Source organism: Zonotrichia leucophrys, chromosome 2, assembly GCF_028769735.1.
Source record: "Zonotrichia leucophrys gambelii isolate GWCS_2022_RI chromosome 2, RI_Zleu_2.0, whole genome shotgun sequence".
NCBI lineage: Eukaryota > Metazoa > Chordata > Aves > Passeriformes > Passerellidae > Zonotrichia > Zonotrichia leucophrys.
Genome location: NC_088171.1, coordinates 28,507,551 through 28,533,081, shown reverse-complemented (window position 1 = coordinate 28,533,081; position 25,531 = coordinate 28,507,551). Strand labels below are relative to the sequence as shown.

General features: G+C 39.7%; 1 protein-coding gene across 1 annotated transcript; it reads right to left on the bottom strand.

Annotated features, from left to right (window-relative positions):
• Window positions 1–1,099: 1,099 nt before the first annotated feature.
• On the bottom strand, window positions 1,100–8,530 carry LOC135443061 (von Willebrand factor D and EGF domain-containing protein-like). Its single transcript, XM_064703302.1, has 5 exons — window positions 8,285–8,530; window positions 5,465–5,560; window positions 3,557–3,661; window positions 3,069–3,164; window positions 1,100–1,508 (listed from the first exon to the last, which is right to left on the bottom strand). The coding sequence occupies exons 1-5, from the start codon at window positions 8,439–8,441 to the stop codon at window positions 1,399–1,401; spliced, it is 564 nt and encodes a 187-aa protein (XP_064559372.1). The 5' UTR covers window positions 8,442–8,530; the 3' UTR covers window positions 1,100–1,398.
• Between the last annotated feature and the right edge of the window lie 17,001 nt (window positions 8,531–25,531).

The window sequence follows — 25,531 nt, the reverse complement described above, 5'->3', positions numbered from 1 at the left end:
CACCCTCTTGTAGAGAAGATTGGTGACTGATAAGACCCCATTACCTTTCCCTCTTTGCTCAGTGACTTGTAATCCCAGGAGAAACAGGTCCACCTAAGTCACTGCCCATGAGAGCTACATGTTCTGGTAGTTGAACACTGTTAAAATGTTGTTCCAAGAAAAAGTAACGCATAGCTGAAATTCTCACACACACAAAAGAAAAATTCCAGTTACATCTAGAAGACAATGAATATCAATCTCTCACAAAAAGTAAAAGCTGATCTGAGCATCATTTGGAAAGTTCACTGATTCAGTTTGCATGTTTTGGCAAAGCCTTCCTTAACAGCGCCATACAGAAAACAGCAAAATGAGACAAGGAACAATGAACATAGGAGACTCAGTCCGTTCTGCAGCCCATTCAGCAGGCTGCAAAACCTAAATGAAGCCAAACAGGAACATCTCCAGAAGATGACATCAACATCCCCCACACATGTGACTTGTGACAGGCACAAATCCTGTGCTTTTCCTCACTGCTAGTCTGCAGCCTCCCATTATACTGCTCCCAGAACAACACAGTCTTGAATAGCATAAAATTATCAATGTATCCAGAAGAAAAAAATAATTTTCCTGTCTCACTGGGGTAAGGAAAAGAAATAATTAGATGTTGAGAGATGATCAGATAATATGACTTTAGAAGTAGTCAAGATAAGAACTCTCAGAGTATCAGCGTGGATTAAGCTTTTAGAAAGTAACAGCAGAACTGACTGAACAAAAATTGGTGGGGGAGTGCTAGTTGTTGGGGTTTTTATAAAATACTGTATAGCTGATTGAGATCCAGATCAGATTGGAGAGGGAGGGACAGCAAGCAGACATAAAGTGATAACCATGATTTAAATAGATGCTTTGCAGTCTGGTAATGTTCCAGGAAGATGCAAACTCTGCAAGTTTCTTCTTGCAACTCTTTAATCTCAAGGCAAATTATATTTGAACTAGCATTCACTTCTAATGATATGTATTGAGGGCTTTTTGTTTCATGTGCTTTTAAAAGATGTAATTATGTAACAGTAAGTCTAGTCAAAGGGGAGAAAAATCAAAAAGAAGAGCATAGATCTATTCTGACTTGATTTGAAGAAAATTTTATTTCAAGGTCAGCTGTATCAATCAAGAATAATACTTTTGCTTATAAAGAAAAAATGAGGAGAAAAAGTGTGGTATACTGCACACAGTTGGATATTTCTAACAACTTTCTTACAATCTTCCTTTCATTTAGAAAAGCATGTACTTAATATACTGAGGACAAAAATCTGTCTGAAATCAAGTTGCCATGTTTATTTTAAGGTCCCCCACTGCTGCAGACTTCCTCTCTGTATAGTCACATTAAAAAATGCAGAAATGCAGACTATCTTGTCTGAAGTTGCTTCATTCCTTCCTTTTCTTTGTACACTGTGGCCCAGAGTATGGCAGTCGACATCTACACACATTTGGAGCGATGCATTTCCCTCCGTGCTGGCAGGGCAGCTTGCACACAGCTGAAATGAGACACCAGATACACAGCATATCTTCAGCACAACACAGGATCATTTTTCTTTTCGTCTCACTGCAGTAGCAGAATTGTTCCCTGGTGACTGCACTGGGACAGTATAAATAAAAGTATAATGGAAGAACTGAAAAGCAATGTCTCTCAATTTATGGCATTGTGGCCTTCACTGGAATACAGGCACAGTCTAGTCTTATTCATGCTCCATTTCCCTTTTAAAATACTATAATTTCTGTTCTTTAAGGCACAGGCTTTTTTTGAGATGGATGCCCCCATAAAAGTGAGAGACCAATAAAAATTCCTGCTGAAACTTATTCAACCCAGTGCTTGGATCCACACCCATGAGGAGACAGTCACCTCATCCTAACAGTGTCTCACACAGTGCCCTCCTCTTCCTCCACAAGAGCAGAGGAGGGCTGAGTGGGCACAGCTTCAGCTGTCCCCTGCTACACACCAGTTCAGCTGACAAGCCAGGGGCAGCAACTTATGTATGAGCATGTACACAAAAAAAGTCAAACTTGATGCAGATCTATTTAGTTTGGGAGCTGATTATTTTGACATTAATAACCTGCCATTACTGCAGCTGCAGGGAGCTAAGTATTCTCTAAGTTCTCTGCAACTCTCACACTTGGCTTTTAATATCACCCTCTATCTCAATACAGTGATGAATATAAACCCATTTTGATGGTCAATGGGAATACCAAAATATTACTTGTTAATGTTTGCTGGACCATCTATATTATAGAAGAGCTAACACTAGCTAATTTAGTGCCACAGCCATGCCTGCAGCCATGAGAAAATATCAGATGCAGAGGACTTAATCCAGTGACTCTGAACCCACAATATCCATTTCAAAACCAATGTTTGCATGAGGGTCTTTTCAGACTCCCAGAGAGCAAAAAAGGAAACCCTTCCTTTTGTAGTCTCAAGATTATTGCCTTTAGCACCAGGGCAGTGCTGTTACAAGCACACAAGGCCCAAGAAGTGAAGATTAAAGACTTTACAATCACCTGCTTTTGTGAATCAAAGTTGGTGAAAATGGAAGTGGCTGTTCAGCAAGAGTGCCAGTACTAATCCTGATTAGAAGGCAGCTTTCAGAGTTCTAAGAACACATGGAGTTGATTCCATCAACTTATCCTCAAAGTAAGAAGCAAGTTTAAATTTTAAATGTCTATAGAATTTAATGAAGCTTCTAACCCACATCAGTAGCAATAGTACTTCTGTAATTTTCAGTTCCTTTATACTGCTGGAGTCTCAGTTTACAAACAATATTTCAGAAATACCAATGAAACATACCAAGTAATTAATTTGGTGACAACCAAAATCTGAATCTCTTTCAAAGTGAAAAAGTTATGTGTTTCTGACAAAATTGAACAGCCATCTACTCCCTGTACATACTTGCAAGAGCCCCAGTATGTGGAAGCAGCTCTCAGTTATTATTCTAAGATACTTTCCCTGGAAGCTTTGTTAGGCCCTGAAGATTTGAACACTTTGATTGGTAAATCAAACAAGCAGAGGAAAGGATAAATGAAAAATGCCAGAAGTCATTTACCTAAGTGACATGCTCTACCGACCCATCCAGCTGGACAGCTACAAATCCCAGGAGCCACACAAGCTCCATTATTCCGACAACCTTGAGGACAAATTGCTACAAGAAAAAGAATGGGTAAGTCAGCAGGATTTATAAAACTGATGTAAAAGAATCCTGACAGAATGAAAGATTCAGGATGATACAAGTCAAAATGGCAAAACACATTTTCTTCTAGGCCAGATATTCAACTGGTATAACTCCAAAAGCATTTCTAGGACCATGGAAATGGAAAAAAAATAGGTACTGTGTAATGAATCTTGGTTTAAATGTGAACAGTTGTACACCTTAATGCAAAATATTTTCACATTATTTTATCTGTGTAAGCATCCATAATGTAGGTCACTCATTTCTGTAGTAAGGCAATGACATTTCCATTAATACATTTAAAATGTTTTTGTTACTGCAGTTTTAGAATGAATATAAATATTTGCATGAATGTAGACACCCACCTTCCTGGCATCTTGATCCTGTCCAGCCAGAAGCACAGAGGCACTTCACGACTCCATTGACAGAGATGCATTCCCCACCATTCTGACAGCCTCCTTCACAGCTTACTGTGGAACACAGCATACGTTGGGCATTTCAGAAGCAGCATGGGACTTCACATAATTGTCTTTAAACAGCTCATCTGGCATCAACTAGTTGTTTTATCACATATGCAAAAACTAAAATTTCAACTGTTCAGGGCAAGGCACTGTTCTACTCACTGCTGTTCATCAGCTACACCACTGGAACTAACAACATGCCAATATTGGTATCAAACTTGCAAAATCACTCTTGGTAAGCCAATAACATGTGGTGAAGGATTCACGTATTTCCTTACCTGACAAGACCTACAGGTAATAAGAGGAAGAAGAGAAGAGGATATTACTTTGACAAATGAAGCTGTGACTACAGTCAAGTTAAGCAGTGCCTTCCCAAAGGCCAAATATTTGAGTTAGCCTCCTCATTTCAGAATTGTTCTACACATCAAAGCCCTGAAGGCCTCATTAATGAAATGTTATTTATGCCAGACATATGATTGGTATCAACTGTGGAGAGCACAATCACTGTTCTGTACAATCAAATGCTTCCTTTCACAAGCAGTAATGTATATTCTATACCACCTTCACTGTATTTAAGGAAAACAACTATCCTTCACTGTAAAGATGGACAGTTTGGATGTCTGCCTGATAACTTAGAGATAAAATATCCAAATCTCTTGTTCAACCACAAGTACTCAGCACAATTTCAGCTAACAGATTTTTGGCACAAATACTGAACATGCAAGGACATGCAAGTCAAACCCAGCACAGCTGGAAAAGCTCTTCACTGTTTGCTTGCATATTGCTTTGTGACACAATGTAAGTTAATGTATTTAATATTGATTGTATTTGATCCATCACAGTGACAGAGAGAAGTGCATGAGGACTGGGGGATGAAAGCAAATATTACTCCAGTCTTCTAGAAGGGCAAGAAGGACCCAGAGAACTACAGGCTGGTCTGCCTCACCTCAGCTCTTAGTGGGGTAATGCCAGGACTGACTCTGAAAACCATTTCCAGCCTCATTAAGGACAAGGAGATCATCAGCAGGTTTCACAGAGTGGGTGACCAAATGCTGGTACAGATTGCCCTGGGAATTGTGGAGTCTCTGTCCTTGGAGATATTCAAAAGCCATGAAGACATGGCCTTCAGCGCCTGGCTCTAGGTAGCCCTGCTTGAGCAGGGAGATTGGAAATCATGACCTCCAGAGGCTCCTTCCAACCTCACCCAGTCTGTGATTTTGTAAGATTCTGTAATAGCACACTGCCCCACATCACAAGTTTCTACATGTACAAGGGTGTTTTCTTGGACAGCCTTTTCCAATCCATGCATATTTTCAAGAGACTTCACAAAACCATCAAAATTGATCTTTGCTACACCTTCTCTGTCATCTCCCATTACCTCTCAACAATACATTGCCACACATATCCTCAGTGACTGGCCCTCAATGTTACCATCTTGCATATACTACATAAAAGTTTCAACCACTCAATGCAGAAATATGTATCTACACGAGCCATCTCAATAAATTATTTAGAAAGGATCTGTTATAGAGCTAAATGGAATATTTACATAGCACATAAAAAGGGCATTTTCCAAGGCAAAAAACTCACTCAGATTCTCACAACACATTTCAGCACATGTACTCCATCCCATCCTCCTGCAAGCATGCAGATCCTCTAGGCCATGCCTGTCTTGATAGTAAGGTCAGAGATTTACAGAATTAAGGTTGTTATTTCAAAGTGTGTTAGACCCAGGACTTGAGGCATCCTAAATTAATTTAGTCTGTTTTCAAACTCCTTGTCTTTTCAAGCTGTCACTTCCTTGGGTTTTACCTTTATGACAGTATCTCCCCCCATAGCCAGGAGGACATCTGCATTTTCCAGGTCGCAGGCACTCTCCCCCATTTTTGCATTTTGGATAACATGTAGCTGTAAGACAGACAACAAAGAAAGGTTGGATAAATATTGGTGAATCTTACTAAAGTTACTACTTAAATACATTAAAAAATTGCACATTATTATATTTTCATCAGTTTGTCTTAATATTTTCTAAGATATATCTGCCATGTCATCTTACACTGCTGATAAGGTGAAATCATTTCCCTGCATGGGGAGCATTCCACCACACTAAGCTTTTAAGCACTCAGAACTAAGGAATGTTTTGGGCCTGGAAAGAACAGGCAGAAGAAAGATCCATATTAAACAGGAACACAGCTGGACTGCCAAAAAAGCTTTTGATAACTGGAGAAATAACAGAAAATAGGTGATAAGAAAAAACAATTCAATAAAAAGATGTTGCAACTTGAGAGGCATCATGTGATTCTTAAGAAGAAATATCAGACTTTTTGCTCTTTACTGGGTTCCTACATTCCTCTTCAGAAAAACTACATGCTCTGTTCCTTATACCTCTTCTCTAAAATGTCTCCAGAAGCAAGTCAGGATTTCTTTCTCCCCTACACTCTTTTTTTCCTTTTTTTGCTTCAGCTGGCTTTTCAGAAACCTTTCTGAAATGTACAGTGTTTGTTTAGCAAGCACCCAAGATAAATGTAAATTTTCTCATGACTCTAATAATCTGTTGGGAGAAAAGCTTCTATGATCATCACAAATGCAACTTTTTCATTGCTGACAGCTTGAACAAGTTTGATAAGGCATGAATAAAAATCTCAGTTTTGTAAAATTCTGAATAAATTCATTCAGATTGCAAATGAATTACCTACCATGTAGACTCTTTGCAAGTCATAATCACCCCTGAATTAGCCCTGCTGTCTGAAAAACATTTGTTTATTCACACACAGGTTATAGAAACCCATCTGTTTCTAGGAGTCTCATCTGAGTTAGCCGCTGGTGTGAGATGAGCTTTTCTACTTATTCTTTGACTGGATGGGTGAAAAGTATGAAAAAGATGAACAATGAGTAACACCATCCTGATTTTGTCCTCATATACTCACTGCACTCTCAAGACACCCAATTGAATAGAGGAATACTCTATGAATACTGTATTCTTTTATATGAAGAATACTTTTCTCTTTAGTACCCACAGAATGAGTACCAGCAGGCAAAGAAAGGAGAGAGATGTATGAAAAAAATCAGCCAGTGCTCAGGTCTCCATAACTTTTACCAGATGCTCTCATTTCTTGGGAAGTGCCATACATACACAAGCTCCCAATTTTAAAAAAATTCTGTTTCTGTGTTATTTCACACAGTTTTCAGTTTGGTTTTTTTGACAGAACAAAGGATGAAGCTTCATTTATCCATTTTTTTTTCTACACTGATGACCTTACAAGCACAAGGATCCAATGGTTTCCTTAACAATTCCAGACAGTTCAACTCTCTAATTTAAGAACTGCTCTGCCCCTCCACCAATATTTCACCTCTCCCCTAAACCCCAAAATGTCTAGGAACCAAGAGTTTTTGAAACAGTTCATACGGCATAGTTTTTAATCTCCACTACATAGCACATTAGCTATACATTATTTGTCACCACCTGCTACCCTCAGCCTCAAAATGAAACAACAGTCCATGTACGATTATAGTGCTGAATGAAATTTTCAGCATCTCATTTCAGAGTTAAAAAAAAAATCCCATTTTAAATGAAGAACATTGAAAATTAGAACAAACATTGTACAATTTTATCACCTCTTCACATAGGACAACATCCAAAGCAAAGGAGCTCGTGACACAATGATTTTTTAGCATTTAATAGCCACAAGAACTATAGTTAAACTTCTAAACAAGAAAATTGGAAATTTTATGCATTGCATTGAACAGGGTTTAAACTAAAACTCTTCTTTATGATGTTTGCTTTTGCATATTAGGTGGCATTTTCAAAAAATACTTTGTCTCTCCATGGAAACCAACAGGAAGAGACTCCACCCTAGCTTTACACCTCCTAACGTGGAAATAGGATGTACAAATGACTCTGTGTGTCAAGTAACATCCAGGAACTAAACAACAGTTATTTTAAAAGCATAGCATGTTCCAAATAAAAAGAAATCCAGAAAATAACCTACCTTCTATACACTCTGATGTTTTTCTTAGTGACTAGTCCTGACTAATTGCACCTAGAGATACTAATTAAATGTTGCTGTGGCTTAGAATGCTGTCAAGACTCTAAAAGCATTCAAGAACCATCTGGATGCAATCCTGTGCATTGTGCTCTAGGATGACCCTGCTTGGGCAGGGATGCTGGACCAGATGACCTCCTGGTCCCTTCCAACCTGGCTGACTCTGTGATTCCTTAAATACTTACAGAAAGTATTTCAGCACGCAGTTAAAGCAGTAGGAGGAATAAAACACCAAAGCCCGTCCAGCGAGTGACCTCTTACCCAACACCCATGTGGCAAAAAGCTCTCTATGGACCCACGGCCATTCCCGACAGCAGGGTCGGTTTACTAACGTGAGGTGTTCATGCTGGATTTTGGCTGCGCTCCATCAGTTCGCTATCACTGAGTGTGATACAGAGTGCCTTAACTCTCTTCTTCCACCTCGCCTCCTTTAGGTCCTCCCCGGCACCTCACCACCAGCCTCACACCAGATCCAAACCCGATCTCCCCAGCCCTTCCCGGAGGGATTGCCGGCCGGAGGGCTGGCAGGACAGAGAGCGAACCATCGCTTGTGCCCGTCCCTGCCGCGTCCCGGCCCGCCTTGCCTTACCGTGCTGGCAGCGCTCGCCCTCGTAGCCCTTGGAGCAGAGGCAGGAGCCGTCGGCGAGGCAGAGCCCGCCGTGCCGGCAGCGCGGGCTGCAGGCGGGGGCCGGGCCGGGGCACAGCGCCCACAGACACAGCCCCAGCAGCAGCCGCAGCCCCGCCATGGCCCGGCCCGGCAGGGCAGCCCCGGCTCGTCCCGCTCCGCTCGCTGCCCTCCAGCCCCGCTCCTTCACGCTTCTCTCGCTTTTACCCTCTCAGTCCGCTCCCACCCCTCCTCCTCCTCCTCCTCCTCAGCGCCGGCCTCCCCGCCCGCCGCCCCCCGAGCCCCCCCGAGAGCCCGGGACCCCAGCAGGGCCGGGGCTGCCGAGAAAGGAGGCCCTGGGGTCACTTGTCACCCTCTGCAGCTCCCTCAAAGGAGTTTGGAGCCAGGTGGCGGGGGGGGGGGGTCAGGCTCTTCTCCCAGGCAGCCAGCGACAGGACAGGACAAGAGGACATACTCTAAAGCTGCACCAGGGAAGGTTTAGGTGGGACATTAGGAGGAATTTCTTCACAGAAAGAGTTTCTAGACATTGGAACGGGCTGCCCAGGGAGATGGTGGAGTCATCATCCCTCATGGTGTTCGAGGAAAGGCAGGATGTGGCACCTAGTGACTTAGTGGTGGCTCGGTCATAGATTGGATTCAATCTTCTCGTAGGCCTTTTCCAACTTGACTGGTGCTGTGATTTTATCTGCGCATCCAGAGGCCTCCAACAGCAGAGGAACAGCCACCAGGTCCAACACCAGGTGTGTTGGACAAGGAGCCCACCTTAGCACCCGGCCTGCTGGCATGCCCGACACCTGCTGGCCCTGCCACCATCTCCAGGACAGCACAGCTCTGAACTCCTGCCCTGTTTGAGACACCACAGACTCTGATTTCTATACATTTATATTGAAGTGAAGGGAGACGACCATCCGATTGATGAGCATCGACTCCGATTTATTGATCAAACCAGGCACCTTTTATAACAGTGTTAATTCACTTCATGCATATTGCAAAATCTGAGCTCCCGATAGGCTGTAGAGAAAACTTCAGCTCCTCCTTTTGTTTACAATACCTGAAGTTTGTTTATTGAAACTAAGATCAGTGTTCTCACCATGATATGAAAAGTTCTCAAAACTTTTATATCTGTTTCCAGAATGGCCATCTGTTCCCAGAGCAGCCAAGGACAGAATATTTGTCTGTTTTTGAGAAAACGGTCTGAGAATCTTGTTGTTTATATAAAAGGTGGCTGAGAACCTTAATTATTTACAGAATCAAGCCTGAGAACTGCTGCTTTGCAGTGGCCTTTTATTTTTCCCTTAGCCGAATACCTTCATAGCCTCTTTCTTTAAGCCATGCTTGAACCAGGCTCTCCACACATTTACATCTTTAAAGATGCCATACATGAATATTATGACATGATATTCAAAGGAGGGTTTCAAGAGAGGACTGAGGGACTGAGCACGCTGCCACCTGACAGAGGAGAGGAATATGGGTCTCATAGAATCATAGAATGGCTTGGTTTGGAAGGGGCCTTAAAAATCATCTGGTTCCAACACCCCTGCCATGAACAGGCATACCTTCCACTTCAAAGCCTTATCCAGCCTGGCCTTGAACACTTTCAGGGATGTGACATCCACAGCTTCTGGGCAACTTGTCTAAGTCCCTCACTGCCCTCACAGTAAAGAATTTCTTCTTTTTATCTGATCTAAAATTACTCTTTTTCAGTTTGAAGACATTTGCCCTTGTCCTGTCACTCCATGCCCTTGTCAAAAGTTCCTCTCCAGCTCTTCTGTGGTCCCTTTAGGCACTGGAAGATGCCCTAAATTCTTCCCAGAAGATTCTTTTCTTCAGGATGAATAGCCACAGCTCTCAGCCTGCCTTTATAGAAAAGGTACCCCAGCCCTCTGAGCATCTGGACTTGCTCCTTGCCATGCTGTCTCTGGGAATGGCTTGAGTACAATTCTGTGACAAAATAGCAATATATTTCAATTTGATCATGAAAATGTTTCTGTTGCAAAGAACACAAACATAGATGATCAGAAAACATTTTTTTCTCTCATTATTTCCAGTATTTCACAAGTATTTTTTATTATTTCAAAAGTTTCCCCGAGAAAACACACACTTTCAGCACCAAGACTCAGCCTAACAAAGCTTTTTCAGATGGACTGGAATGAGCAGTAGTGAAAAAGAGAGATTATAAGCACCTACACAAAGTATCTGCAGAAAAGTATCTGAAATAAACCTCATGCCTTTTGAAAAACTAAGGGAAAACCAAGTCTTGTTGTTTACTGTGAGAGTTGACTTTAAATTACTTTTGTAGGTATAAAACAGCCTGATTTGTTTTCCAGATGAAGCAGGAGTATGATTTGGTAACTGCTTTCACTTTGACTGGAAATTAAAATTTGTGTGACTGCCTTGTAATTGACAGAATAAAAGCCAAAGGTACTTCTGTTGTAAAACTGGTTTTAATTCCTTTTCACACCTACAGAGCATGGAACATACAGCTCATAGCAGCAGTGGAATACAAGGCAGATCTGCTGCCAATAGCATGAGGTGCTGTCTGGCTTCTTGCAAAGGTTAAGGCACATATAACATTATCTTTGCAAGACTGCATTTAGACATCCAAGTAGCAAAATACCATTACATGACTAAACAAGAGTAATCTGAAAGAACAACACTGAATAATTGTCTCAAACATGCACAATTCCCTCTTGATTGTGCCCAGGCAACCAAAGCAACATTTAGAGGATGCATAAACTTGTCCAGTGAAAATTCACACAGCAAATATCCTTTCAGGTAGTAATGATGAAGCAAAAGCCCTGGTGATTTAATTACTCATGCACAAATTGCCATAGTCTGTTGATTTGCTATCTAGAAAAAGAACATCCAAACCCCTATTGCAGTTCCAGCAGTGGTGAGAAGAGCAGGGTCTCCTGTTCTCCCATGCAGTATTCCTTCTTGCAAGGACAGGAGTAATAGGATTATGCAGTGATACCACTTTTAATAAAACTACTTGCCAGAAATATTTTGTGGAATAAATTCTTCCCAAAAGAAATAGCTTCCTTTATGCCATCCCCACAAGAGCAAAATGAGAAAAGAACTGAAGACACTGAATCTGGGTTGTATTGTTCTCTGAGTATATCATAATTTTGCACCTCCTTGACTTCTGGCAATAATTTTGTGCATATTGATTTCTTCACAGAAATATTTTTTCCATTACTGTCTTTCCTCCCTAAGACAGTTTTATGTGGAAGTGTGCCTTTCTGATATTAATGCCTAGCAACAACTCCTTCATATAGAATTCTTTTCAGATTTTAAGAGCTATTCTTCATTATTCATGATTATAAAGCACTATTTATTTTCAGTTCCATATCCCATCTTCTCTATTCCTGCAAGATGACTTTTGGTGGCTCAGGTTAATTAAGACCCCCTTTTTATTTCTCTCCTGGTTCCTTTGAGGATCTTAAAATAATTAATACCAAAGAAAATAATCATATTTTGAAATATGGCATGTGCTCCATCAGAGGGGATAATGAAATGCAAAGACTATATTAAATAAACTTGCCCAGGTGTTTCATTGAATGAAATAAATTTGTTTAAACATTATCTTCTGTAGGAAGGATTAGGCTATTTCACCATTTTTGTGCATCTAAATTAATCTCAGGGCTTATCAAATTTGCTGAGTGCATGTCTGCATTTAGAAATGATTGAATCATGTTAACAGAGGTTCTCACTGAAAACAGAAATGCTTCCAGGCATCCAACATGCTTTAGCCTTAGAAGCACAATCTGATAAAAAAAAAGGCAAAACAAAACCCAGCAGGTAGTTTGAAAAAATGAAGTTTTTAAGGAAAAAATTAGACAAAGAGAATTAAGATTCATTCACTATTGTCATAATGGTCATATTTAATACTTCTTTTCTAAATAAAACCAAAATAAGGCAGTTCTTGCAGTAGGACGTTCACAGGCTCAATTTTGTGTCATCCTCCTGTATACTGTATCATAGCAATATGTAATAGCCTTTTGAGGGACACTGCTGTCCAGTCCAGAAAAGACAGGGAAGAAATGAACTCTCCATTGTAATCAGAGTTAAGGTACTCTGTGGAGTGGTACATTATGAGAATAAGGATGCTCACCTGGAGCCTGGGGTTCTGCTCCATCCAAGGCAAAGCAGGTACAAAACTGGGGTCCCCAAGAACCCTGTGCGAAGTCACCACTTCTGGCCAGCTTAGAGCATGTACAAGTGTCTCTTGCCTATTTCAATGACTTTTATTTCATTTCAGTGTGAAAAACATTCAGGAAGTACAAACTCAGATCTTCATAAGCCATGGGAATTCATGAGCCAGCCAGCTGTAATACAGCACAGCTTCCTCTCAGTAACTTCTAAGAAAACAATAAGTTCAGAAATTGGGATATAAAACCTTAGAGGGTGCTTGTGCAGAGGCGATGCACAACCAGCTAATAAAATGTCAGTATCCCAATAATCAAGTGGAATTGCTGGGATGAGAGGTAATATTAGAAAGTGTATTACACAACTGCCTCTTTACTAGCCCTGTGCAGTATGTGCAGTTCCAAGCTCTGGTACAATCATCCTTGCCCTGTTACAGCTGCACTGGGTGCTGTGCTTAAGTACACCTAAAAAATGTGTCATCCAGAGATGATGCTTTTTTATCAGAGTCACGTTACAGGTAGAAACCCCATTTATAAGTACTTTTCAGCATAATTTGGTCTCTGTTCTACCATGTGTGGATGAGCCATCAGTTAATGGTACAGTTAAGTAGCATTGGTCACAGCTGTATCTCGACTCAAGCCCACATCAGGGCTGTCAGATAATAGGACTTATGACCAACATCAGTCTTTTTGTTGACAGCTTGAATACTGATCTGTCCTCCAGTGCAATTGGGCTTCAGTGGCATTTCAATGAAAGTCACTTTAGTTCTGCTAAAAGAAGGAAAATAATATATGGGTTAATTTTCAAACATGCCCATGTGTGGATTAAGTGAGCAGAAATATTATACATGCACAGGCTATGTACAAACATTCATCCACAACTGCCAGGCACATCTCTTCTTGATGTCCAAAATTAGGGGCCTTTGTGAATTGCATATACAGATTGTCCTCATTAGTGCACCTGGCCCTGATTCCATAATATGAAACCCTATTTTAATTTATATGAAATTAATACATTAATCCAAATTATGCCAGCCCTGTATGCAACTTCAAAGCCATTATTCTAATAAGTAATTTTCTTCACATAACAAACTCTCAGTACATGAGCTTTAGTCAGCAAGACTGATGTGCACTGAAGTGCCTGTTCACAGATTTATCTTGCTTACTAGATAGAAACATGAAAAAGGTATTTGTTAGTGAGATACTTCAGAATTAACACTTCAATCATTGCAATTAGTTATAAATCTCTCAGATTGCCACCTTATGTAGGCATTTGCAATTAGAATAAGTCTGTGCCTGTGGACTCTGGGTAACCCAAAGCAATACAAGAGTATTGTCAAAAGACCAGCCAGGCTCACTCAAACAGTTTAACTCTCTTTGAGGTTTTGTTCTGTGCAAGTCAAGGTCACCCAGTCACTACTCCTTCTTTTGAATCTTGGATGTAAATTGCCTGACAGGAAAAGAAACAACATTTCTTCTGCCCATTAAAGAGTACTGAGAAAAAAGATCTAGGTTTGTCTTGCTGCTTGGCAAACAGCACAGCTTTTGGCAGTAACGTTAATTTGTTGTTGGAACTAGTTCTATCTTTCAGGATAGTTTGATGATGTCTAAGAAACCTTCCATTTCTAGAGCCAGTAGATCAGTGACTCTTTGTCTTATTTCACAAGCATAAAGCATTATTTCAAAATTGCAATTTTATAAAACAAGCCTTTAACATTCCACTGCAGGCCACCTGGGTTAGTCACTGCAACCAGGAGAGACCAAATCTCTGCACAAATTTAACATCCAATTTAATTTGAGCTAAGGTCAGTATCACCTTAATTGAGGGATTTTCTGCTCATGCTAAAGTTGTTGAGATCAGCCCCATTCTATAGAGGCACCATCTGAAACATGCTGAGCAGATATCCATCAGTGGAACCCCAAACCTTTGATTAATACTCAAAAATAACTTAAGGACCAAAGTCCAGCTAAAGCAAGACTGCAAGACACTTAAGTATCATATCCAGTTTCTTTTAGAGACATCTGGAAATCTCCTTATTTTTGTCAGTACTATAGTTTCAGACCCTATATTCTGGGAAATAAAAGGGCATGATGCTGCAAGGTTACTTCCAAGATTACCTTGAATTTCTATTTGGCCTGGAGTTTAGAGGACTCAGTATCTCACAATACCATCAAACAAATTGAAACAGGCCTCTTCTCATGTGCTTTTCTTTCTGCATTGCATGAAGTTGGCTTGCAAGTAAATGAAAATTATTCCATTTTCTCACCACTCATGGGCTCTCAGCCATGTCCCTCAGAAATACATATGGAGTTTTTTTGGTCCCAGAATCTTATATTTTTCCCTCAAAGAAATTTGGCATAATATTCAGCGAAAAAAGTTATTGAATAGTACTTGGTGTAACTATTGAGTATAACTCAGATACCACTACTGTGCACAGTATAAATACCAGGGGCCTAATGTTCTGTAAATTAGTTGATGTAGAAAGTCCATATTCACAAGTCATCTTGATTAACTTGAGGAAAAAAAGCAAGAGGCGAAATACTAATTCTAAGATAGGGGGTTTTTTAATATTGAGTAGTGAATTTTACAGAATTCAGCTTTATATCAATCAACTTCCTGCAGTATCAAGTTGTTATTGTATCATAATTCCCATACACACTTACAGTGCTATAAGTCAGAGCAGACACTACTGAAGCTGTCCCAGAGTAAAACTAGTGTGAGTGGAAGCATTCAGAGAATCATCCTTAAGAAATAAAGATATCACTTTGTCTGCCACAGAAACACTGCCAATTTTAGGGTGAATGTGGCTACTGTTCAGCACAGCCCAGCCAACTTTATCCACCAGTGTGAAACAGGAAATGAGCAAAAAAACCCCCACATCTAATTGATATTTAAATATGGTAGGATGTAATTACTCATGCTGGAATTCATTCAAAGAATCAGCACTCTCAATGCTCCCTTATTTAAAAAAAGAAAAAAGTACAATCAGTTCTTTACTGTCCACCAGCAGAGAAGACTTAGATTTGGCAGCTGATTGTTAAAAAATTGGTTGAAGAGATATTTCTCTGGTTTTCCTGTCATCATTATGTTTGTTATGCTTCAAATCTACACCTGAACAAAGAAAGTGGTAGTTCAGTAAAAGAGTACTTGGAAGTTCTTTCTGTAAAAGTTTCTTTACATGTTTAAAATTAATTATAAATGTTTACAGCTTGTATTCATTTTCACAGTACTTCTGAGGTAAATTAAACAGCAGAACCACTTTACAAATGATGAGACAACAAAAAAGTGCTTTGGCAACTCATATTTAGAGCTAAGGTATTATTTGGGCCACAATTGAAACATGACAGCATGACTAATGGAAATGTGTCTTCATGTGATCTGGGGATGACTGGCCAGGAAATTAATATATGAAAAGAAGGAAGTCAGACAGTAATTTATTTTTAAAGAGCTCTGTCATTCATCTTAAAACCACTGGTGAGCATCATCTTTCCTAACTGCATAGGTATGAGCATGTCAAGGGAGCACACCTCTAACTTAAACAGAGCTGGAATCTGAGCCCTAGAAACTTAGAAAATGAGAATTCCTAAACATAAATCCTTAATGACTACAGAGCAAACAGGTTGATAATGAATTAAAATTCATGATAGCCAATAAACAAAAAAAGGGAAAATGATCATTAGTACTGATGAAAATGTCTCAAATCTACTCTGACTCATATATGTGTAGGTTACAGGTGGAGGAAATTAATATATCCAGAAAATTTTAACATTTGTAGAAAAAAACTCCATCTTTGTCATTGTCCATCTTTAAACATCACATCACATAGGTGATCTCCAGTTATTTTGCTCAGCTCTCCTCTCTGCCATTTATACACCACTGTGCCCCACTTAACCCCTAGATGGACACTAACTATGATGGGCACTTTTATCTGCACTGATTGAATTTTAAAACTTGTGATAATGAGTTAAGAATGTAATCCTAGAAAACTAAAGCATATAAACCCAATTTTTATACTATGATATCAGTTTGTTTGTTTTATTTATTTATCTGTGTGTGTATATCTTTTGAACTCCTAGGGTATGTAACAATAATCCTAATTTCACTTTTTATAAATGCAAAACAGCAACTTTGTACATCCATGCACAGCTGGGAACACATGTCCATGAAACAGAGCCTGAGGTGGCCTGGCATTCTAGCACAGTCCGAGTCCAAAAATCCTGAAAATCAGACTTCCAAGACATAAGATTCTCCATTTGCTGGTTTAGACATCCCATGTACAAGCACTAGCAATGTAATCCCTTGCATTATCCTAAGTGATCTTGACATTTGACTTTTTTTAAAATCAATTTATTAGGCTGTATCTCTTCTGGGAAGCTTCCTTCTCTTTGTTACAAAATTGCAATTGCAAGTTTTATGAGAATCTCCAGTGTGGAGAGAGGACAATTCTTATTTTATCACCTGATCATTTCACAACTTCTCATTTTATTTATGATTGTTCTTAAGTAATTCAAATGCAGCACTGACATAGTTGGCAGATACCAAAGTCTGGGATCCTGCTCCCCACAAGTGGTAATTCAATGTAAATAAAAGAGATCTTTTTACACTTAACTGCCATTCATTGGGAGACTTAGAACTCCTTGGGTGAAATGTGCCCCATGTGCACAAAATGATCACATATCTCTGTGCTGATCCTACTCAGAGCTGTATAATGGAAATTGCACCATATATACAAAACTTAGATGCTGAACAGAAGAGTGCAGAGCTGTGGCAAACACAGCTCTGGCTTGGAATACAGTAGAAGAAAGCTCAGCAAAAATGTTTCAGATAATTTAAACCAAAACACTGACTGCACAAATTTAACTGAGTACGCTTGATGCAGATGAGACTAATAAAAGCCCAGCTGCTTAGCACTTTTTACTTTCAGCTCACACTGCTTGTATGCAAGATGGTTTTGGTTCCAAACTGAATGTTGCTCGCTGGAGATTGATAGGTAGGCTGAACATATGCTCTCTATCTTGTTTTAGGAGAAAAGAATAACCAAAGTTGAAAATGTGAAGTCTGAAAACCAGCCTCAATAAAGCAAACAGATCTTAAGGCAGCCTCTTCCTCTCTGCAATGATTAATACTACTGTCAAAATCTTTAATTTTTACTGATTTCAGTGATGAAAAAGTCCAGTCTTGCATTATTAGCCTCTTCTGTGCCTTAAACAAGAAAACCAGACAATACCTAACAGACCTTCCCCTTTTTTAGGTTTTAAACATACTTTCATTAAGGGCCTTAGCACTTTTCTAAATCAAAACAGAATAAAACTGCACAAATACAATTTAGTTAATACTGTTAGATTATGGTATCTCTATCCTCTCTTTAGAGTGTTGCCCAGTCGCAGCAGTTTTCATTTCTAAAAATAATTTTGTACCTATGATTTTATTTTGGCACAAATAAAACTAGTAACAAAGATGTCACCAATAGTATTTGCCAGCAAAATCTCTCAAAAAGTAGAATATCTGCATTTAAAAATTGTGTCACATTCTCCTACATATTTGCTCATTTTTTGAGATATGCTGTTCTGTATTAAGACCCTATATTGATGACTACAGAGGCCAGTAAAAATGTTGCTCTGTGAAGTTATTTTAAGAGCCTGTTAAGGTGGATTGCAGAATTAGTGTCGGTTGCAGGACCCTGTTTTAAGATAAATCATTATTAGAAGGTGTTTGACTTCATTTTTATGGGGCTGATACTTTCACACTTTATGTATTATCTAATAGGCTAAAATAAACCACATGACTGATGAAGTGAAGATGAAACTTATTTTTTTCTGTCTGGTAGAATTTCTAGAGTTGGTCACTTACCTTGAACAAGTTGGTGTCCTGCTTCTCTGGCACCTTAAATTAAGATGGCCCTGCATGTGCAAATCAATATATATATTTGCAAGGAAGAAATGACAAAACAGGCATGCTCTTTTCCATAAATCATCCATCCTCCAATTCCCTTTCTTTGTAATAGCACTCAGAGGAGCATGCAGGCTGCAGATCACAAAAGGGGAGCCATCACTTTCCTCCCTAGCCAGCATAAGGGTGGCAGTCAAGTGTTTCAGATGCAATTCAAACCGCCCTTTACACTTGGTAACCAATATGAAACCTCACTAATGTCTGACCATTAGAAGTGTTTTTTACACTGCCAAAAGAAGATAAGGCTAACAGGAACCTGCACTATCCCAATGGCTCCAAGGACTCTGGGTCACTTCACTCCTCTTTAGCTCTCTGAGCAATCCAGCACCAGCATCCTGCACAAACAAAAACATGGAATCAACCTCTTGAGAAAATTGTGTTGATCCTCAGAAAAAAACCCAAATATATGAAAGACATTGCCAAAGCTCTATGTGCTTAAACCTGCATGGAATTATCTTCGTGAAAAATTAGAGAAGCCAAATAGCCCTAAGAAGGGAATGTTTCCCATCATAAGGAAATATCCCAGTAGTGGCTCCCTGCCAGCAGAGACTGTGAGAAAGAGAGGAGGACACCAGCTCCTCTGGAGCAGCTCCATCAAAACCATGTAGCATTCTGCCTACTCAAAAATCACCCCACTGGATTCTCCCCAGTGCAAAACCTGTGCTGTGGCCCAGGTACTGGCCAGTAGCAGGCCACTGCTACTATTTTTGGGCATGCTTGTGGATATAGTTTTCAGGAGTTACTGTCAGTGTCCCAATGAGGCTAATCACAGAAATAAAATAAGCAGTATATAGCCAAAGCCAAGCAAGACTGATTTAAAAGTAGTATCAAACAAGGGAAATTACAAAAATTAAAATTGTAGAAGTATAGAAGCATGTGTTATATTTCTGTTTCATAACAAGAATAAAAATAGTAGCCTGGAAAAAGAAAGCTTTATTTCTTATTTTCAGTGCTAAGAGCACCTACATGGAATAATTCCATATTCATAGCTGTTTCTCCTCTACAGCTATTATCTGTAAGCTGACATGGAAGCCAACACACAATGCAGTCTGGTGCAGTGAATGGAGCTATTATGAGACTGTAAGAACTTTTGTCTTCCTTGGAACCCTCACAGTAGCTACAGGCAATTACGAATTTGCAAGAAGGAGAGGACCCAGCAATCAGCACAGCCCACATAGGGCATCACATTGTCTCACTGGCACAGATTATGGATACAGCAAAGCTAAAGTGGAGTGTAAATACCTTAGTGTCTTCCTTGCTTATGTCATTCCTGAGCATTAGCTTTCCATCTGTAGAATATTGTCTGAGCTGCTACAGATATGTCTATTCAAATGTGTCTTCATATTCAGCTGACTGTGCCTTTTTGACATGTCCCATCAAATAGCCAATAATGATGTCTTTTTTGGCATTCCTAAAACTGCTCCCCATGTCTCTCAATTACTTGCCCCCAGCGAAATGGCTGCAGTTATTAGCTTGCGCTTCACTGTGTCATTTGTGTTTTTCCAGTTCAATGTGAAGTATGACTTCCTGCCACTTATTTGCTGATGGCAACTAGCTGCCTTTCCTTCTCCCCTGAGGTTTTGTTTCCCCTCCAAAACATACTAGATTTTTCACTGGCCAGAAGCACAATTATTCTTCACTGTCAGTAAATCCCTCAGTTTTGTTCTGTTTAGGTTCTGTTCACAAGCAGCATACAGGTACTATACTTACTTAGTAACAAATAAACTTTTAGAGTACAATTAAGAGGTATTTTCAAAGTACCAAATCCAAACAGCATGCAATATGCTATCTGACATGGTCAAAAAATGACAGCCATAGAAAAATTACTTGGAACTTATGATTATGATTTTTTGGTTGGTGTTGTTCATCACCTTGGATTGTACTCTTTGACTCCAAAATACAATTTGGAGTATGCACAGTTTAACAGTTTAACATATGCACAGTAATGCTACAAACTGCCTTGGAAGAGGCTTTTAGTTTGGTTTTATGAAGAAGAATGAGTGTTTAATTTAATCTTCTTAGAATCAACCAAAAATAAAGTCCACTGAAAATCATTCTTGTGTCTGTGTTATTTCCATTTTTCAGAAGAATATAACAATTTGGTAGATTTTTAAAATTCAATCTCCATTAAACACTGGTTTCAGAAGAAGTCTTTTGTCTATTTCTGGACATCACACATACCTATCCTGGAGCTTCTGGTGAAACTGGTGAGGGATTGTAAACTACTAACAGTGCACTGAAAACAAATAAAATCCAAACAGTGAAAAAAAACCCCAAGAAACAAACAGCTGAAGTCAGGATAAAAGGCAGTCAAAGCATGGAGGCAACAGAAGCGTGTCTATCCCACATAATCCCATGTTCTGGCCCACTTCATTATTCCCTTTACTGTTTTCTGTACATTGCATTTCCAGACTGTGCAATTGGATGATTGATTGTTGACTGTACATATTACAAGTGGTACTTCAGCATTCTAGCACTTCCTGATCTGTTTAAATGACAAAGTGAGCCCAGGCCTCTTAGTGTTCGGCTTTGAATCCCCCTCTGTGCAGTCATCCTTCCCCTCCATACTCTGCTTGGCAAAGTGGCAGCTCTAATCCTTCAAACCACAAATGGGTCTGACATGATGAATTTGGGATGTGGTGAACCAAGTCTATAGATGAACAGCGAGAACAGATATGAAACCAGCACAAAGATCATGTTAAATATGCAGGTTTGCATTAAACAGTGCCGGGGACTATTACTAGGAAAATGATAAATTCTGTGTTTACATGATCAGGCTGGTCCCTGGCCATATGAGCCACTGTTCTGACAGGCCACCCCCAAGGGCACTTAGAGGGATGAGCTCCTTGAGGACCATTCCCAGCAGGGAGTGTGTGCCCCGCCACGTTGTTTTATGGCCTGTTTACATGGGGAGAATAGATAATGCCTGTTAGTCTCTTCAGCAGTAAACAAACCTTAATACTTTTAATGCCCTAATCTAGAGGTAGTTTTACAGCCCTAGCATCCCCTAATGTACCACAGGGGTAGCTACCCTAAATTCACTATGATCCAATATGTTACAGTGTTAAGATTTGGACACAGGAAAAAACACAATTGTGATCCATTTCTGACTGAAAGAGCCTTTTAGCTCAGTGGAACAGCAGCCAGCAGTTTAATTTTGTGCCATATGTTATTATATTTGTATATACTGGGTTAGATGTGTAAAGTATTAACTCCACATTATGTTGTCAGGGAAGAATTGCTCAGCATTCATTTGATATTATGAACAGTATCAGATTTAAAAGGTTTAGGATGAGAAGTGTGAGAGAAAGTGATATAAACAGATTAATAGAGAACTGTTTAGACTGATTTTTATGGTGTATCATCTAAGTGGATATTTGTTTAGTTATTATTTATACTGTTGTTTAGTTGCTACAGTATTCTCACACTTTTTGTTTGATAGCAAAAATTCAGCCTCTGTCTGGACTACATTTCAGACTAGATAGTAGTAAAAATGTTCAGAGTAAGTTTCTTTATCGCTATGACTACTTTTAGAGGGACTCCACAGATTGACATGATTTGGAAAGAAGACACTCACAAGAAGCCCTGTGGAAGAATGAGAGACCTGTCATCTAGAGATATTGGCTATTGACCTGAAAATGGAGGCAGGAGGAAAGCACCATTGGACTGTCTGTCACAGCTTTTTAATTCCCACTCTTTTCTCACAGCAACACATATTCATTCCACTTAGAATTTCCGCCTCAAATCAGGCTTACAGTCTGCAGCCTAAGATAAAAGCTACACAGAAATAGTTGCAAGCTTTACAAAACAACACAAATTACTCTTCACAACATTAATCAATTGTCCTATATTTTACTGGGGAAAAGTCATCAGAATAGACAATAATCATTAAAAAAAGAAAACAAATCTCTTTCTCCATCAGGTTCAATATTGCTAAAAAGCAAAGAAATGAGAAAACAAACCCAAACATTTTGAAAACTGTTTAAATCCTAGATAGCTGGGTAAAACAAGCAATTTGAATACATCTTGGAGGCAGCAAATGTGGCTCTAAATTGCCTACATCTGAGCGTTCCCATGTATATGTAATTCACATAGAAATCAATGTAAAGCTCTAGCTATGCTTTCTATTGCTCAGCAACTCAAAAAGCCTCAACATGAGTCCCACAGAATACAAAGAGAGGGTGAGACTTTTAACTTGGCACCTGTAATTTAACAAAAAATGTAAAGAAAATTGATATGTTTTAAAATGTTTTATATTTGTTCCAACAACACCTGAAAAGAAAGGGTTGCAGACTTCAGTTTGAATTCAGTCCTGCAAAGTGCTAAGAAAGAAATCCTGGTGTTATCTCAGACACAGCTTAAACAAACCATCATCAAAAGGAAACCTCACATCCACCACGCTTAGCTTACTTGTTCTAGTCTAAGGCTATATATCTCCTCTGAAGTAAATACAGCAAAAATTTGCTTCATTTTTAGCACAAGGAATTAGCATACACTGTAGAAAAAAAAAATCACCCTCCTTATCTGTATGTGGGGGGTTTGCAGACCTTCAAGCATTTCCTGTAATGATGCCAAAGGATTTTGGTAAGTGATTTTGAACAAGCTCCTCTGAATGAAGCCTGCTGAAGCTAATTGCAACCATATTCAATTAAGAAAATCAGCTGGTAAAGTCAGCAGAAGTTAAATAACTTTAAAGCTACAATGGAAAACTTGACTATTTCATTAGAAGTTTCTAATTAAATAGTGCTAAAGCTGCAAGGAATGGAAAAATCTGGTTTTCTCTTGAAAACAGACAGCTATTTCAGCTGTCCTAGGCAAAGCCCCTTCCTAATTAACCAGGTGGTATACATGTAGTCTTTGAAGTCAGGGTATCTGTCCACAAGGATTACTCCTGTTTCTAAAAGACACACTGATAATTAAACAAAAGTTTTAGGGCTGGGCATTAAATAAAGTAAGAAGCAGACGCTCCCTCACATAGCTCTGTTGCAAACAGCTTTCAAAACAATGAGGGTTTGGCTTTCAGACAGTGAGAGAGAGAATGTCCAAGTGAGAGAATGTACTATTTTGGTACACAGTACCACTGGCAAGAGGGACAGGCAATAGGAAGGAGGCTGGGAGCTGTTCCTGACTGATGAGTAAAGCACCTCTCTGCTGTCTAGGAGGCCAGCAGAAGTTGAGATGGTAACTTTGGGAATCAGGATGTAGTCTGTGAAATGGCTGCAGCTTCTCACCTGTGGAACAGAGGCCTCTTGTACCTCAGCATGTAATAGGACACAATTGGCAAAATGCTGTCCACAGAATGCACTTGTCCTTATCAAGGCTCTTGGGCACAAAACAATGGAAGGGCCATGCAAACATGAAAGTGAGGTTAGGAAATGAGTTTCCCAGTTTTAACTGCAAGAGGATTTCTATTGGCCTAGCACTTGCCCCTGTAGTTTGATGAACCTTTGATGTAGTTACATGTGACAGTCTCATGTGAGCCGAGGGAAACCTGCTAGGGGAGCTGGAGTTGCTGCGGGGAGAAGGCAGAACTGGTGAGGAACACCTCAAGCCCTTTCCAAGAGCTCTTTGGCAGAGTGGGAGGATGTTTTCCAGAGGGTTCATCAACATCTTAGCCCAGAAGTCTGGACTTCTACCTAACCCACATAAGCAGCTTAGTTTGAGAGGACTCAGCTATCTTGAAAGACACGCAAGAAAATCCGACGTATGTAAGGTGGTGAAAGAGTGGGATTGTTTGTGTCTGGTTGAAATTAAAATCAATAAATGAATAATGTTTCTGTTTGTGTTGCATGGCTTGGCTGATGTAGTTTATGGCTGTCAGCAGCTTGTGACATTGCAGAAAGAGTCCTTGTGACCTTTTAGCAGGGCCCAAGTGACAGAGGTGACATTAAGCAGTGTATTTCAGGAACCTAGTTACACTCAGGGCTGCTCACTGCTTCAACCCCTGGCACAGCACAGGTTGGAAAAGCAGGGCTATGCCCTAAGCCCACCTCAGCACATTTCCTTCAATCTCACACACACATTCCAAGGAATTAGTTTGTGCTTCTCCTCTTAATACTGAAATTGTGGTGGGATCTGATTAACCTGCTCCTGCTGGACTCAAAACAGGCCCAGCAGCTGTGACTTGCAGAGTCAAGAAGGCAGCAGAAATTGTCTTTCATGTTTGAGGGAGACTGTATGTTTATCTGAAGAAGCTGGTGTTTCTGAGCTTAAAATTAAAACATAATGCCATGAAAAATATCCATGTCCCACAGTACTTGTTAGATTTTCCATCACTCCACGAATGCAGGAAACACTGTCAGCCCATTTACACCTTTGTGGCTCAGTGATGAAAGTCTTTTGTGAGGGAAAAAGGAAGAAAAGCCTGGAAGAGCTAAGCCTTGAAGCTAGTCATTACTCTTCTTGTCAGTGGCTGTATCTCAGTGAACTTTATAAGTAATTCATGATGGTCCCTTTGGTTTTTTACTCCACATAGTAAAGGTTTTTTACCCCAGCATAGTGGGACTGTCCATTGAGACTGTGATTCCTTGTTGGGCTTTACAAAGAGTCAATGGTTGACCAAGAAGAGACAAAGGAGGTTTGTGAATCTGTTGAACTGAGGGGTTATTACATTTTTAGCTAAATTTGAGAGGAGGAAAACGTCATGTAGAATAAAAGGAGCATACTCAACCCATATGTCAAAGCCTAATAAATCCTGTCTTTAATTTTGGGATTGTGAATGGATCAATTAAATGGATGTTACATTCCTGAATGAACCCTTGTAATTTCTATCCATTTCTAGCATAAAAGCATTTTCCTGAGTGGTAACCAGGGGCTCAGAAACAAAGGACTCTTGAACCCACTTTCATTTCCTTTTCCCAAAGAGCTCAAGTCTGAAATAGTCTTCAGATTAAACCTCAACACTTAAGCAAAGTAATAAATGCAGCCTCTCCACAACAGTGGCACTTCTGGCTAAATGATAAAATATGTAGACAAAAGCTTTTCATTTGGAGCATCTCATGAGCATATTTCTAAGAGGTAAGAATACTTAAGAAGCTGAGAAACATTTTTTTCCTCCCTTTCACAAAAACCAGTTCTATAGAACAAAGAAAGTATCAAGGAACATAATTTTCC

What these genes read in the sequence shown, in the direction of transcription:
- LOC135443061 (XM_064703302.1), bottom strand. Translation starts at nt 8,441, where the DNA reads ATGGCGGGGCTGCGGCTGCTGCTGGGGCTGTGTCTGTGGGCGCTGTGC. An exon ending in AGGATCAAGATGCCAGGAAG is followed by an intron (nt 3,165 to 3,556) that starts GTGGGTGTCTAC and finishes TTTTTCTTGTAG; the next exon opens with CAATTTGTCCTCAAGGTTGT. An exon ending in CGGTAGAGCATGTCACTTAG is followed by an intron (nt 1,509 to 3,068) that starts GTAAATGACTTC and finishes GTCTCATTTCAG; the next exon opens with CTGTGTGCAAGCTGCCCTGC.